Genomic DNA, 13,316 nt, shown 5'->3' on the forward strand with positions numbered 1-13,316 from the left:
GGTATGGAATGTTGTTTTTGCCTCATCTTCTCGCTTCATTTGCACCTAGTGATAGCCCTTATATGCGTCGAGAAAACATTTGAACCGTAAACCTTCAAGAGATTGGACTTTCTGATCAATCTCCGGGAGAGGATAACAATCCTTTGGGCAGGCGTTGTTGAGATCTGAATAATCTATGCACATTCGTCATGCCTCATTGGCTTTCCTTACCATGACCGGGTTTGCTATCCATGTTAGGAACATTACTTCCCTGAGTATGCCAGCACTCACTAGGTTAGCCACTTCTACGTTAATAGCCTTATTGCGGTCTGCCGCCTGTCCTCGCTTCTTTTGCTTCAGAGGCTTACTCCCAGGTGCGATATTGAGGCTGTGTTCGATGGCCTATCAATCGATGCTTTTCAGGTCCGTTGGCTTTCAGGCGAGGACGGTGGAGTACTGCCTCAGGAGCGCCACCAGTCGTGCCTTAGTTTCGACTGTTAATTGTGCGCCTATTCGCACGAGCTGCTCTGGATACTCCATGTTTATCTGGTGTTGCTCGGTGGAACATCCCTCTTTAGACTTCTTTGGCGCGCGCACGAGTTGTAGGGCGACTATGATTTGGTGGCAATGTTGTGCTCTGCTGCTTGTGGCGAGGATTGTCGTCGATCCCTGGCGTGTGCTGAATTTAATGTTGCCACGTATCGTCAATGGCACGAGATGCAGTAATGTGATTGCTGATCGCCCAAGCAGAATGTTGTGTTCTGCTTGGTATCGGATCACAGAGAATTCGACTGTCCTTGTGATTCGGCCCCTTTCGTCGTGGCTGACCAATGTTAAGGGCAACCAAACGGTACCTAGTGTCCAGAAGCTATGCCCGGTGAATCCTACTAATGGTCCACCAGTTGGGGGTTGGAGCCCTTCCTTCCACGTATCAGGTAGCTGCCGGAAATAGTGTTCATAGAGTATATCAGAACAACTACCATTGTCAATGTATATTCGGTGGACCTTCGTGTTACGAATGAACCCTGATATAAGGAGTGGGTCTCGTGGATCCCAATTTGATGTACTGGGATCGTTGCTCAACAAACTGATGTTGAGTAGGTTTCTCGAGAGTGCCTCAATCTCGCTTTCTGCATGGTGAGGTGCGCTCCTCTTACGGAGTTAGAAATAGTGAATACCTTAGTGCTGTCAAATGAATTTGTCTGCAACAGATAGGGATTTAATTTTGTCGTCTGATTTTTTGAGATATCCAATGACAATTGTCGGAAACTGCTCTGGAGGCCTGGTTTTGTTGTTCTTATCGTGATTGATGGCATTTGTGTTATCAGTACCTGGGATGGTTCGTGTGTTTCGAACAGATGTTCTACTGCCATTCCAGATATTGTTGGGCTTAGATCCCCCTTATATAGAGAACCGACATCGTCTATTGGTTGTATCACTCTGAGGATACGTCCGGATGGCGCCAAATGTTATGACATGTTCGCAGATGGTTTGGATGTTGAACGATGGACCCGACTTGGGTGCTTGCCTGAGAACACAATCACAAAAGAATCATTAAAGGATGACTGGGTGTTCTCCCGGGACGTCACTCCGATGATCGAGTTAGTTTTCAGAGAGAGAGAGAGAGGGAGAGAGAAAATCTGGTGGTAATTTTCATAAGAGAGAAGATGGACCCATTCCTTGAGGTAGAAGAGATCCTTTTGTACCTGTTACTAACGGATCGTGGGGACCGTGCCTCATGAGCATGAAATGTGGCCTCCTCTTACTGGGAGAGCTATTCACACTAACTAACTATCAGGTGAAGTTAATTTTGGGCGTCACCCAGGCTATTTGTTGCCTTCTCATTGGCTGTGAGTGAATGAGAAGATCACGTGGAATGTTCTTACCATGTGATGAGAAATGAGTTGCTGCCCTGGCCTTGGCTCGCTTAGACCAAGACCGGGTCTTAGCTAAGGTAGTAACGTTTATGTTACATTTTCCATTACATTTAACATGTCCGTTAAGTAATGTTAACAAACTCTTTCATGGAACAAACCCTAAGGGAAGTGAACGGTCATTTCCAATCTACGAAATTTGCTTTGGACCTCTGTAAGTGTTTCTCTTTTTCTTGTCTACTTTTTTTGTTTAGATGTAGGAGATCCTGGTGTCTTGAGTACACTAGTTACTTTTTGTTGTGTTTATTTTTTTTATATTCTTGCTATCTTTGAATCTCTGATTCAGTATTTATTCTTTGTTTTCTGGTGTGTCTCTTGAATCTATATTTGTTGTCTTGGGCCCCAACAAACGTGGTGACCATTTGGACACCAATATAGTTGTTTTCTTTGTTTTATTTCGTTGTTCTGTGAATCTTATTTGTTGTTTGTGGTTATTTTCTTGTTTCTATGGCTGGTCCTAATGATCCTCCAGTAGGAAGTGGAAAGGATGACTTGATTAACTTCGATGATCCTCTCTACGTCCATCCTTCTGATAATGCTAATACAACCATTGTTGCTGTTAAACTAAGTGGTAATGAAAAGTTTCGTATTGGGAGGAGTTCTATGACTAGGGCCCTTAAAGCTATAAACAAGTTAGGGTTTGTTGATGGTTCTTTTAAAAAGGAATATGTTGATGCTAGTAAAGTGTCTAAATGGGAAAGGGCTAATGTTGTAGTCCATTCCTGGCTGTTGTCCTCCATCAATGACTTTATGTATGCCAGTCATGCAAATTCTGATAATGCTCAAGAAATTTTGGACAATCTATTTGAAACATACAATAAAGTTGATGTGTTTAATATACATCAACGAATTAACTCTTTAAAACAAAATCGTATCTCCGTTTCTGATTATTTTAATATGCTTGATGTTTTATGGAAAGAAATTGATGGTATAACTAGTCTTACAGAGTGTACTTGTGAGGCTGCTGTTAAACTTAATGATCATGCTAAAATCATGAAACGTATGCAATCTCTTAGTGGTCTTCATGAGTCTTATAACCGGGTTAAAAGTCATATACGTCTCATGGATCCTCTTCCCAATGTTAAAACTACCTTTTAATAATGTAACACTTGGTCCATAAATGAATTAATTCTAATTATTTTTAAATATTGAAAGGAACTCGATGAGTTGGGAGGCTCCAACTCAACGAGTAGAAAGCTTTCCAGCTGTGTGGATTGGAGGACCTACTCGACGAGTTGGGGAGCCCCAACTCGACGAGTTGGCACTGGAAAGGAAAACCCTAATTTTTCGGGTATTGCACCCTATTTAAAGGACTTAACTCCTAGGGTTGGCCTTCTTACTAGCCCCCTTGCCCAGAGAAAACCCTAGAATCACTTTCCTCCTTGTTCATTGAGTTTTTGAATGATTGTTTGAAATCTTTGAAAGAGGTTTTGAAGAGAGAAGTACAAGCTTGGAGGAGTGAACTTGGATCCAGAAACTCTAACTCAAAGGCTGCATCTTGGAGGTATAAAATCATAACCTTGACATCTAGCTTATTAGATCTCCTCTTTTGTATTTTTGGGCTTGGTTTTGGGACTTTGGCTTGGATGTCTAAAGAAAAGAGGTTTCCAGAGGTTGAGGGTGTAGATCTGGCCTCCATAAGACCTCTAGAGGATTAAAGTTGCAAACTTTAATAGCCTCCATGTCCCATTCATGCAATATGTCCATTATGAAGCCAAAAATGAACGTTAGAGGATGTTTCTAGCATGAATGGACGTAAAGTTGGAACCTTTACCTGATTAAACCACCTTAGGACCTCAGATCTTTAATATGGAACGTTGAAGCAAGGGTTAGAGGCTTAATGGGTCAAGACCCTCCTCAAAGGAACTAGGGTTTCGGTCTAAAGCTTATTAGATGATCTTTGGGGGTAAAGTTGGAAACTCTACCCTTCTAGATTTCTCTATGCTTAGGGATCTGAATATTGGAACCTTTAGATTCAAGAAAAAGGGCTTAATGCATTAAGTGAGTTGACAGAGTGAAGAACTCGACGAATTCACAGGGGAACTCGGCGAATTGGGTTGAGGTTACCCCGATTCTGTTGGAAAAAGGAGTAACTCGATGAGTTGTAGGAAAACTCGACGAGTTGGATCGCAACATCGCGACTTTGGCTTTGGGATGGACTCGACGAGTTACAGGGATAACTCAACGAGTTAGGTCAACTCGAAGCGTTGACTTTGACCTTGACTTTGACCATTGACCAAAGTTGACCTTTAAGGGTTTGAAGGGTTAAGTTGTATCTAAGGAGTTGTTTATGATTAGGGATGTGGCAGAGCTGATACTCGGAGTTTAGACCTACTCAGCTACAGTTTGCATTTGAGGTGAGTCTCTTCGTCATACCAACGGCTCGAAGGCGCCAATGACGGCCCATTATGTGTTATGTGGTATGCTAGTTGATTATGTGGTATGTGGTATGCTAGTTGTCTTTGTGATACATGCATGGAAGACATCGGGGGGTTCCCGAGGCAATTGGATATAAGACCATATGGGGGTTCCCATTGCATTCCAGGCTAAGACCATGAGGGGGTTCCCATAGCACCCGATGTAAGACCTTGGAGGGTTTCCACGACATCCGTAGTTAAGACCATGTGGGGGTTCTCATGGCAGTGGGATAAGACCATTATGGGGTTCCCATGGCACCCAGAGTAAGACCTTGGAGGGTTTCCAGGGCATCCTTATATGTTTGTATGCATGGCTTATGTAGCTTATATGGCTGATATGGTTTATGTGATTATGTGGATTGTGTGGGGTATGTTATGGGGAACTCACTAAGTGTTAGCTTACAGTTTGTTGGTTGTTTCAGGTACTTCAGGATCTAAGGGCAAAGAGCCCAGCATGATGGTGCGGCATGCATTCTCTGGCGTTTTATTTGGGGACACTCTGATATTATGAATAAATTGTTTGATGTTATGGATTTTGAAAACAAATGTAATTGGAATTTTATATTTGATGAAAATCATTTCATTACTTAAAAATGAAAAAAAATTATTGGAAATTTGGGATGTTACAAGTTGGTATCAGAGCCTTGGTTTGAGGGATTCGGGCATACTTTCGGGTGTGTCAGAACTCAAACTGGGGAAATGGTAAAATTGTTTTCAAAAATAAAAGTTAAAAACTTCTTAAAACCAATTTCTTGTAAGAAAAAGGGAGCGTGCAATGTGCGTAGTCGGCCAGGCTCGCATAAGGGTTTTTCCCCAATATGTTAGCCATGCTATATTGATATTTTAAATGTGGTAATCGGACGGATCTTGCTTGCGTATGATTTCATAACTGTGCGTAGTCGGCCAGGATCGCATAAGTGTTTGGCCTTATTTCCTATTCCTTGCTCGGTTGTGATCCTAGGGTAGAGTCTGTTATTCGACAGTCTATTTGATCCTGTTCTATGTATAATTTGCATGCATGGGGAAACCTGTTATGATTGATTTGAGTTCTGGGTTGATGGGAATGGAGAAAATCTTACGATATCCTAATATTTGAATTATGCGGTAGTTTGTGAGATATGTTTTGTTCTGGGACAAATTAGAGTTATCAGGTAGAGCCTTAAGGAAGGTACAGGTAGGTGTGGAAGGTAGTATTGGACCCGTACTACTGAAAGCACAAGATATGTACCCAAACTAATGTTAGATCTGGATACTCTAAGGAGACCGGTGTGGAGGGATCCCCTTTTTGAATATCTTGATCATTCTGTTTTATGGTATTTCAGATCATAATAGTGATGACGCATCATGGAGAAGGGGGATCAAGATCAGGATCAGGATCAGGATCCGGATATGGGTCGCGCTACGATACCGAGCCAATTGACGAGAGGCTGCACGATCTTATCGTAGCCTAGGTTACGATGGGAATTCTTGAAGCTATCCCAGTGATTTTCAGGACCGTCAAGAAGGGGATGATGGAGATCATGGAGGAGCGGCTCAGGTCTTTCTGAGTCGAGATTGCTGCGGGGCAGGTCGGGGCCCAAACTCCCTCATTCCGGGAGCTCAAGGCGTGCGGAGCGCCTGAGTTCTTTAAGGTTTGGGACCCCATACTTAGTCGACGCTGGGTGGAAGATATGGAGAATGCCCAGCACATGCGCTCTTGCCACGAGGTGGAAAAAGTGGGGTTTGCTTCGTGAATGTTGAGGGACCGAGCCAGGGACTGGTGGGAGGAGGTGACCCACCAGGTGGGATCAGCTGGAGTGGCTGAGATGTCATCGGAAGAGTTTGTCAGGCGTTATGACGTGGATTTTGCACTATTCATTGAGGTGCAACGTTTAGTGAGGGAGTTTCAAGAGCTACAGTAGACCACCGAGACTGTGGCGGAGATCACTGCCAAGTTTCGGGAATGAGCACTATTGATTCTGCAGTATGCTGCAGATTCGGATATGAGGAGGACCATGTATCATTCCATGTTGAGGGATGATATCCGTTAGTTCGTGAGCTTTTCAGGGTGCAAAACCATGAATGAGATGGTGGAGAAGGCCCGGGAGCAGGAGATGGAGTTGGAGTTCCGCACCAAACGGAAGCTAGAGCAGGCTCAGACAGCTGTAGGTCAGGCTAAAAATCCTAAGACCTCTGATTCTTCTGGTAGGGGCCAGCACGGCCGTGGCCGTTGTGCCAAATGTGGGAGGTCGCACAGTGGAGTTTGTCGGGTGACGGGCCCGGTATGTTATACCTGTGGTCAGCCAGGCCACATGAGCAGGGACTGTCCCAAGAAGGGCTTGATTTGTTTCCACTACAACCAGACCGGCCATAAAAGGGTCGATTGTCCGAGGTTGCAGGGAGGGGGAGAAGCGGTAGCGGCGCCTGCGCCTGCCACATTGAGGATCATTGATGGCCACCCTGCCAAGGCAGATGCTCCTGTGGTTAAGAGCCACACATTTCAGTTGAACCACAGAGGAGGCTAGAGCAGCGCCAGACGTCATGGCTGGTACGTAATTTATTTTCCCGCTCGATATTAATTTGTTATGCTTATATATATGTGCTCTTATATAGGGAACTTTTTGGTCAATGGTATATCGGCTCATGTTCTTTTCGATTTAGGAGCTACCCGATTGTTCGTATCACTTGCGCTTAGCAAGAAGTTTCGGGATGCTCCAGGGACTTTAGATTTCCCGCTTGATGTTGAGATTACGGATGACCGCACCGCGAGTGATGTGATAGTACATCGGGAATGGGTCCTGAATGTGTTTGGGGAGAGGATCTGGTTTTGATACCGTTGCAAGGGTTGAAGGTGATCATCAGAATGGATTGGTTGGGGGCCAATAGGGCCATGATAGACTGCGAGCGCCAGCTGGTGAGAGTTCGAACCCCAAGTGGGAGAAAACTGGTTATTTAGGGAGAGAGGGCCTCGTAAGGGCCAACTCTCTATTCAGTTGTGAGGGCTAGGAGGCTTCTCCATTAGGGTTGTTCGGGATTTTTGCCATACATCTCGGATACGAGGGTCGAGACCAAAATAGATTTGGGCAGTGTATCGGTGGTACGAGATTTTTGGGATGTCTTCCCTGAGGAGGGGTGCCTCTGGAAAGGAAGATAGAGTTTCGCATTGATTTGGTGTCGGGTGCTGCTCCGATATCCAAGGCACCGTACCGGCTAGCTCCGCCTGAGATGCAGAAGTTGTCTACACAGCTTCAGGAGCTACTAGACCGAGGGTTTATTCGGCCGAGCAGCTCTCTGTGAGGAGCAACGATCTTGTTTGTAAAGTAGAAGGACGGGTCACAAGCTAATGGTGAAAAATCGTTACTCGCTTCCGAGGATCGATGATTTGTTCGATCAGCTTCAGGGTGCATCTTGGTTTTCCAAGATTGATTTCCGGTCGTGGTACCATCAGATGAGGATTAGGGATGTGGATATACCGAAGACAGCTTTCAGGACTCGATACGGTCACTATGAGTTTGTGGTGATGCCATTCGGGCTCACCAATGCCCTAGCAGCGTTCATGGACCTCATGAACAGGGTTTGTATGCCGATGTTGGATCGGTCTGTGGTCGGTTATATTGATGATATCTTGGTCTATTCTAAGACCAAGGAGCAGCACGAGCAGCATTTGAGGGAGGTATTGGAGACACTGAGGACGGAAAAGCTTTATTCAAAGTTCTCGAAGTATTATTTTTGGTTGCTTGAGGTGCAGTTTTTTGGGCACATCATCAACTAAGAGGGTATTCTGGTTGATCCAGCCAAGATTGAGGCAGTGATGCGATGGGAAATACCGAAGAATGCATCTGAGATCCGTAGCTTCTTGGGCCTAGCGGGATATTACCGGAGATTTATTCAGGATTTCTCCAAGATTGTGGTACCTTTGACTCGCTTGACCAACAAGAATATGACATTTCGGTGGGGCCCGGATCAGCAGTCAGCTTTTGAGACATTGAGACAGAGACTATGTGAGGCCCTGATTTTACCACTACCCAAGGGGTTGGATGATTTGGTGGTGTATTGTGATGCGTCTATCACAGGGTTAGGTGTTGTTTTGATGCAGATGGGGCATGTGATCGCGTACGCCTCGAGGCACTGAAGCCTAATGAGGCGAACTACCCCACTCACGACCTAGAATAGGGGGCAGTGGTGTTTGCCCTCAAAATCTGGAGGCATTACTTATACGGAGTTTTGTACACCATCTTCATTGACCACAAAAGTGTGAAGTATTTAATGGATCAGCAGAACCTTAACATGCGGCAGAGGAGATGGTTGGATGTAATGAAAGATTATGATTGCGAGATTTTGTACCATCCAGGGAAGGCCAACGTGGTGGCCGATGCCTTGAGCCGCAAGGCGGCAAGTGCTCCGATCGGGAACGTTTGTTGGAGGATGACAGTGATTTCTCCATTATTGGATATGATTAAGGAAGCTCAGGTGGAGGGTTTGAAGAAAGAGAATTGGAAGATAGAGTGGATTCGGGGGCATATTTTGTTGTTTGTTTGGGATGGTTGGGGTCTTTTGACACAGTGTGGTTGGGTGTGGGTAACGGTATCTAGGGCAGTGAGGCAAAAGATCTTGGAGGAGGCGCACAAGTCCAAGTTCTCGATTCATCCGGGGGCCACGAAGATGTACATAGATCTGAGACTGAGTTACTGGTGGCCCTGCATGAAGCGAGAGATCACATGGTTTGTTAAGCGGTGCTTGACCTGCAGGAAGGTCAAGGCCGAACATCAGATGCCCCACGACAAGGTTTAGCCGCTACCCATTCCGATGTGGAAGTAGGAAGAGATCACCATGGACTTCATCACGAAGTTACCGAGGACGGTGAGGAGTGTGGACTCCATTTGGATCATTGTGGATAGATTGACGAAGAGTGCCCATTTTATTCCGGTTACCAAGAGTATTTCTGTTGAGAAGTTAGCAGATATCTATGTGAGAGAGGTGGTGGTCAGGCATGGAGTGTCAGTATCGGTAGTCTCGGACCGCGATGTCCGACTCACTTCCAAATTCTTGAGGAAGTTCCACAAGGAACTAGGCACACAATTACACTTCAGCACGGTGTACCACCCCCAGACAGACAGCCAGAGCGAGAGGACGATCCAGACGCTCGAGGATATGCTACGGGCATGCATATTGGATTTCGGAGGGAGTTCGGATACATACCTCCCACTAGCAGAGTTTTCATACAACAACAGTTATCAGGCTAGTATCGACCGACCCCCATTCGGTATTCTGTATGGTCGGAGGTACAGAACTCTCGTATGCTGGAGGAGGTTGGGCACCGAGTTATGGGAAGCACCGAAGTGGTGCTCAAAACCACCGAATTGATTCAGCAGGTGAGCGACAGGCTGCGGGTCGCGCAAAATTGTCAAAAGAGCTATGCTGACCGGCGTCGCTCGGATCTTGAAATTCAAGTGGGAGATTTCTTTTTCCTGAAAGTATCGCCATGGAAGGGTGTCATTAGGTTTCGGAAGAGGGGCAAGCTAGGGCCCCAATTTATTGGTCCGTTCAGGAGATCTGCCCGGGTAGGAAATGTAGCCTATCGATTGGATCTACCGGTCAAGCTTAGTCAGATCCACAACACCTTCCATGTGTCTCAGCTCTGGAAGTGTGTCACTGACAAGGCCACGGTCATCTCCTTGGATGATATTCAGGTTGATGAGAGCCTGAATTACAAGGAGAAACCAATAGCGATTTTAGACTGGAAAACGAAAGCCCTGCGGAACATGGAAGTGAGGTTAGTTAAGGTGCAATGGCAGCACCAAAGAGGCTCTGAATAGACCTGGGAATCGGAGGAAGAGATAAGGGAGCATTATCCGGACCTCTTCGCATCAGCAGACTTTGAGGATAAAGTCTAGTTTAAGTGGGGGTGATTTGTAACGCTTAGTCCAGGTATGAATTAATTCTAATTATTTTTAAATAATGAAAGGAACTCGACGAGTTAGGAGGCTCCAACTCGACGAGTAGAAAGCTTTCCAGCCGCGTAGATTGGAGGACCTACTCGACGAGTTGGGGAGCTCCAACTCGATGACTTGGCACTGGAAAGGAAAACACTAATTGTTCGAGTATTGCACCCTATTTAAAGGACTTAACTCCTAGGGCTAAACTCCTTACCAGCCCCCTTGCCTAGAGAAAACCCTAGAAACGCTTTCCTCCTTGTTCATTGAGTTTTGTGAGTGTTTGAGTGATTGGTTGAGATCTTTGAAGGAGGTTTTGAAGATAGAAGTATCAAGCTTGGAGGAGTGAACTTGGATCCATAAACTCTACATCAAAGGATGCATCTTGGAGGTATAAAGTCATAACCTTGACATGTAGCTTATTAGATCTCATCTTTTCTAGGTTTTGGGCTTGGTTTTGGGACTTTGGCTTGGATGTCCAAATAAAAGAGGTTTCCAGAGGTTGAGGGTGTAGATTTGGCCTATATAAGACCTCTAGAGGATTAAAGTTGCAAACTTTAATAGCCTCCATGTCCCATTCATGCAATATGTCCATTATGAAGCCAAAAATGAACGTTAGAGGGTGTTTCTAGCATGCATGGACGTAAAGTTGGAAACTTTACGTGATTAAACCGCCTTAGGACCTCAGATCTGTAATATGGAACGTTGAAGCAAGGGTTAGAGGCTAAATGGGTCAAGACCCTCCTCAAAGGAACTAGGGTTTCGGTCTAAAGCTTATTAGATGATCTTTGGGGGTAAAGTTCGAAACTTTACCCTTCTACACGTCTCTATGGTTAGGGATCTGAAGATTGGAACCTTTGGATTCGTGAAAAAGGGCTTAATGCATTAACTGAGTTGACAGAGTGAAGAAATCGACGAGTTCATAGGGGAACTCGGCGAGTTGGGTTGAGGTTACCCTGATTCTGTTGGAAAACGGAGTAACTCGATGAGTTGTAGGAAACCTTGATGAGTTGGATCGCAACATCGTGAATCTGGCCTTGGGATGGACTCGACGAGTTACAAGGATAACTCGATGAGTTAGGTCAACTCGGAGCGTTGACTTTAACCTTTAATTTGACCATTGACCAGAGTTGACCTTTAAGGGTTTGAAGGGTTGAGTTGTATCTAAGGAGTTGTTTATGATTAGGGAGGTGGCAGAGCTGATACTCGGAGTTTGGACCTACACAGCTACAGTTCGCATTTGAGGTGAGTCTCCTCGCCATACCAATGGGTCGAAGGCGCAAATGCCGACCCATTATGTGTTATGTGGTATGGTAGTCGATTATGTGGTATGTGGTATGCTTGTTGTCTTTATGATACTTGCATGGAAGACCACGGAGGCTCCCAAGGCAATTAGATATAAGACTATATTGGGGTTCCCATGGCATTCCAGACTAAGACCATGTGGGGGTGCCCATGGCACCCGATTTAAGACCTTGGAGGGTTTCCATGGCATCCGTAGTTAAGCCATGCAGGGGTTCCCATGGCAGTGGGCTAAGACCATGTGGGGGTTCCCATGCCACCCGGAGTAAGACCTTGGAGGGTTTCCAGGGCATACTTATATGTTTTTATGCATGGCTTATGTACCTTATATGGCTGATATGGTTTATGTGATTATGTGGATTGTGTGGGTTATGTCATGGGGAACTCAATAAGCGTTAGCTTACAGTTTGTTGGTTGTTTCAGGTACTTCAGGATCTAAGGGCAAGTGTCTGGCATGATGACGTGACATGCAATCTCTGGCATTTTATTTGGGGACGCTCTAATATTATGAATAATGTTGGATTAGGTATCTAAGCCCATAACTATTTTGGTATGTACTTGACCCGATTATGAGCATCGTCCTTTTGGTTTGCCTTCACACATGCAACTTGATAGGATGAAAAGAGGAGAGATAGTAGAATTTATTATATGAATAATAAATTGGTACTCGAAAATGGTTTTATTAATATATTACAAGTTTAATATAGTATTTGGAAATCATATTTTATAATTAGTATTGATCAGAAATTAATTTAGTATTAATTTGATGATCAAAAGAGACTGATTAAATAAAGGGGACTGATATTGCAATTAATTGTTAGTTGCTAGTTGGGCTGATGGACTCCATAGAGTGGAGTGGATGAAATTTATGGGGAAGCCCATAAGATTTCGTCCAAAGGGCTCTAAGGAAGGAGTCCATGGGCTGCTTAAGGCTTAAGCAGTCATATTAGGGTTTCCACCTAAAACCCTAGCAGCCACAAGTATATTTAGACCCCATGACTAAGGGATTTCCGGCAAATGCTTCTAAGAAACCCTATGGGCCAAAAATCTTCCCTCTCCTAAAGTCATCTCGTTGCTTGAGTGTTTGTGACTCCATTAGAGGTGCAACACTTGAGGCACTAAACTTTCAAGAGTCAAGATCAAGAAGGATTGTGATTGTTATTGCTACATAACAATCAAGGTAATGATTCTAACTCTGATCAAATGTCAGTTTCAGATTTGTATGCTAGTCAATTAGGGTTTACTGCTTTGGTATTCAATGTTGTATGTTTACTTAGAAAAACCTAGATCAAAGCAATTAGGGTTGCATGAACACCATAGGAATGATGTTATGCTCATAACCCATTAGTGGTATCAAAGCCTAGTTCGTTTTTCTATTGAATAGATGCAAACGTGAACCACTAAAGATCTTGAAAATCGAAATTTTTTTGTTTCTGACTAGCAGACTCGCCGAGTCCATGAATGGACTCGACAAGTAGATCCTACTCGACGAGTCCAAGGGTCTGTTGCCGGATTTTTCGATTTTCCTGCCAGGTTTTGTTGAGGATTGCTTCCAAAACTCGTTTTTCTTGCCAAATCCGATTTTTTAAGTTTGGAATGGTTATCCTCATCAAAATTTAAGTATTTGGTTAAATATGGATAATATAGGATTAATATTAGTCAAATATTTGACCTGGTAAGTTTGAAAAAGTTTCAATTTACACCCTTTAGGATTTATAGTTTAAATTTGAATTTAAAAGTTTTAGTTTTCGAAATTTAAATAGTTAAACCCT

The 13,316-nt window shown here is 44.3% G+C and overlaps 1 protein-coding gene across 1 annotated transcript; it reads left to right on the forward strand.

Moving 5' to 3' along the window:
- The first annotated feature begins 2,360 nt into the window (after positions 1–2,360).
- Positions 2,361–3,011, forward strand: LOC145157960 (uncharacterized). Its single transcript, XM_079076931.1, has one exon. It carries the CDS (start codon positions 2,361–2,363, stop codon positions 3,009–3,011), a length of 651 nt encoding a protein of 216 aa, XP_078933057.1.
- The last annotated feature ends 10,305 nt before the right edge of the window (positions 3,012–13,316 follow it).

Source organism: Lactuca virosa, chromosome 2 (assembly GCF_052849685.1).
Source record: "Lactuca virosa cultivar CGN04683 chromosome 2, Lactuca_virosa_CGN04683_v6, whole genome shotgun sequence".
Taxonomy (NCBI): Eukaryota; Viridiplantae; Streptophyta; class Magnoliopsida; order Asterales; family Asteraceae; genus Lactuca; species Lactuca virosa.

Bases quoted from the DNA above. Each gene is read 5' to 3' on its own strand.
- LOC145157960 (XM_079076931.1), top strand. From the start codon at position 2,361: ATGGCTGGTCCTAATGATCCTCCAGTAGGAAGTGGAAAGGATGACTTG.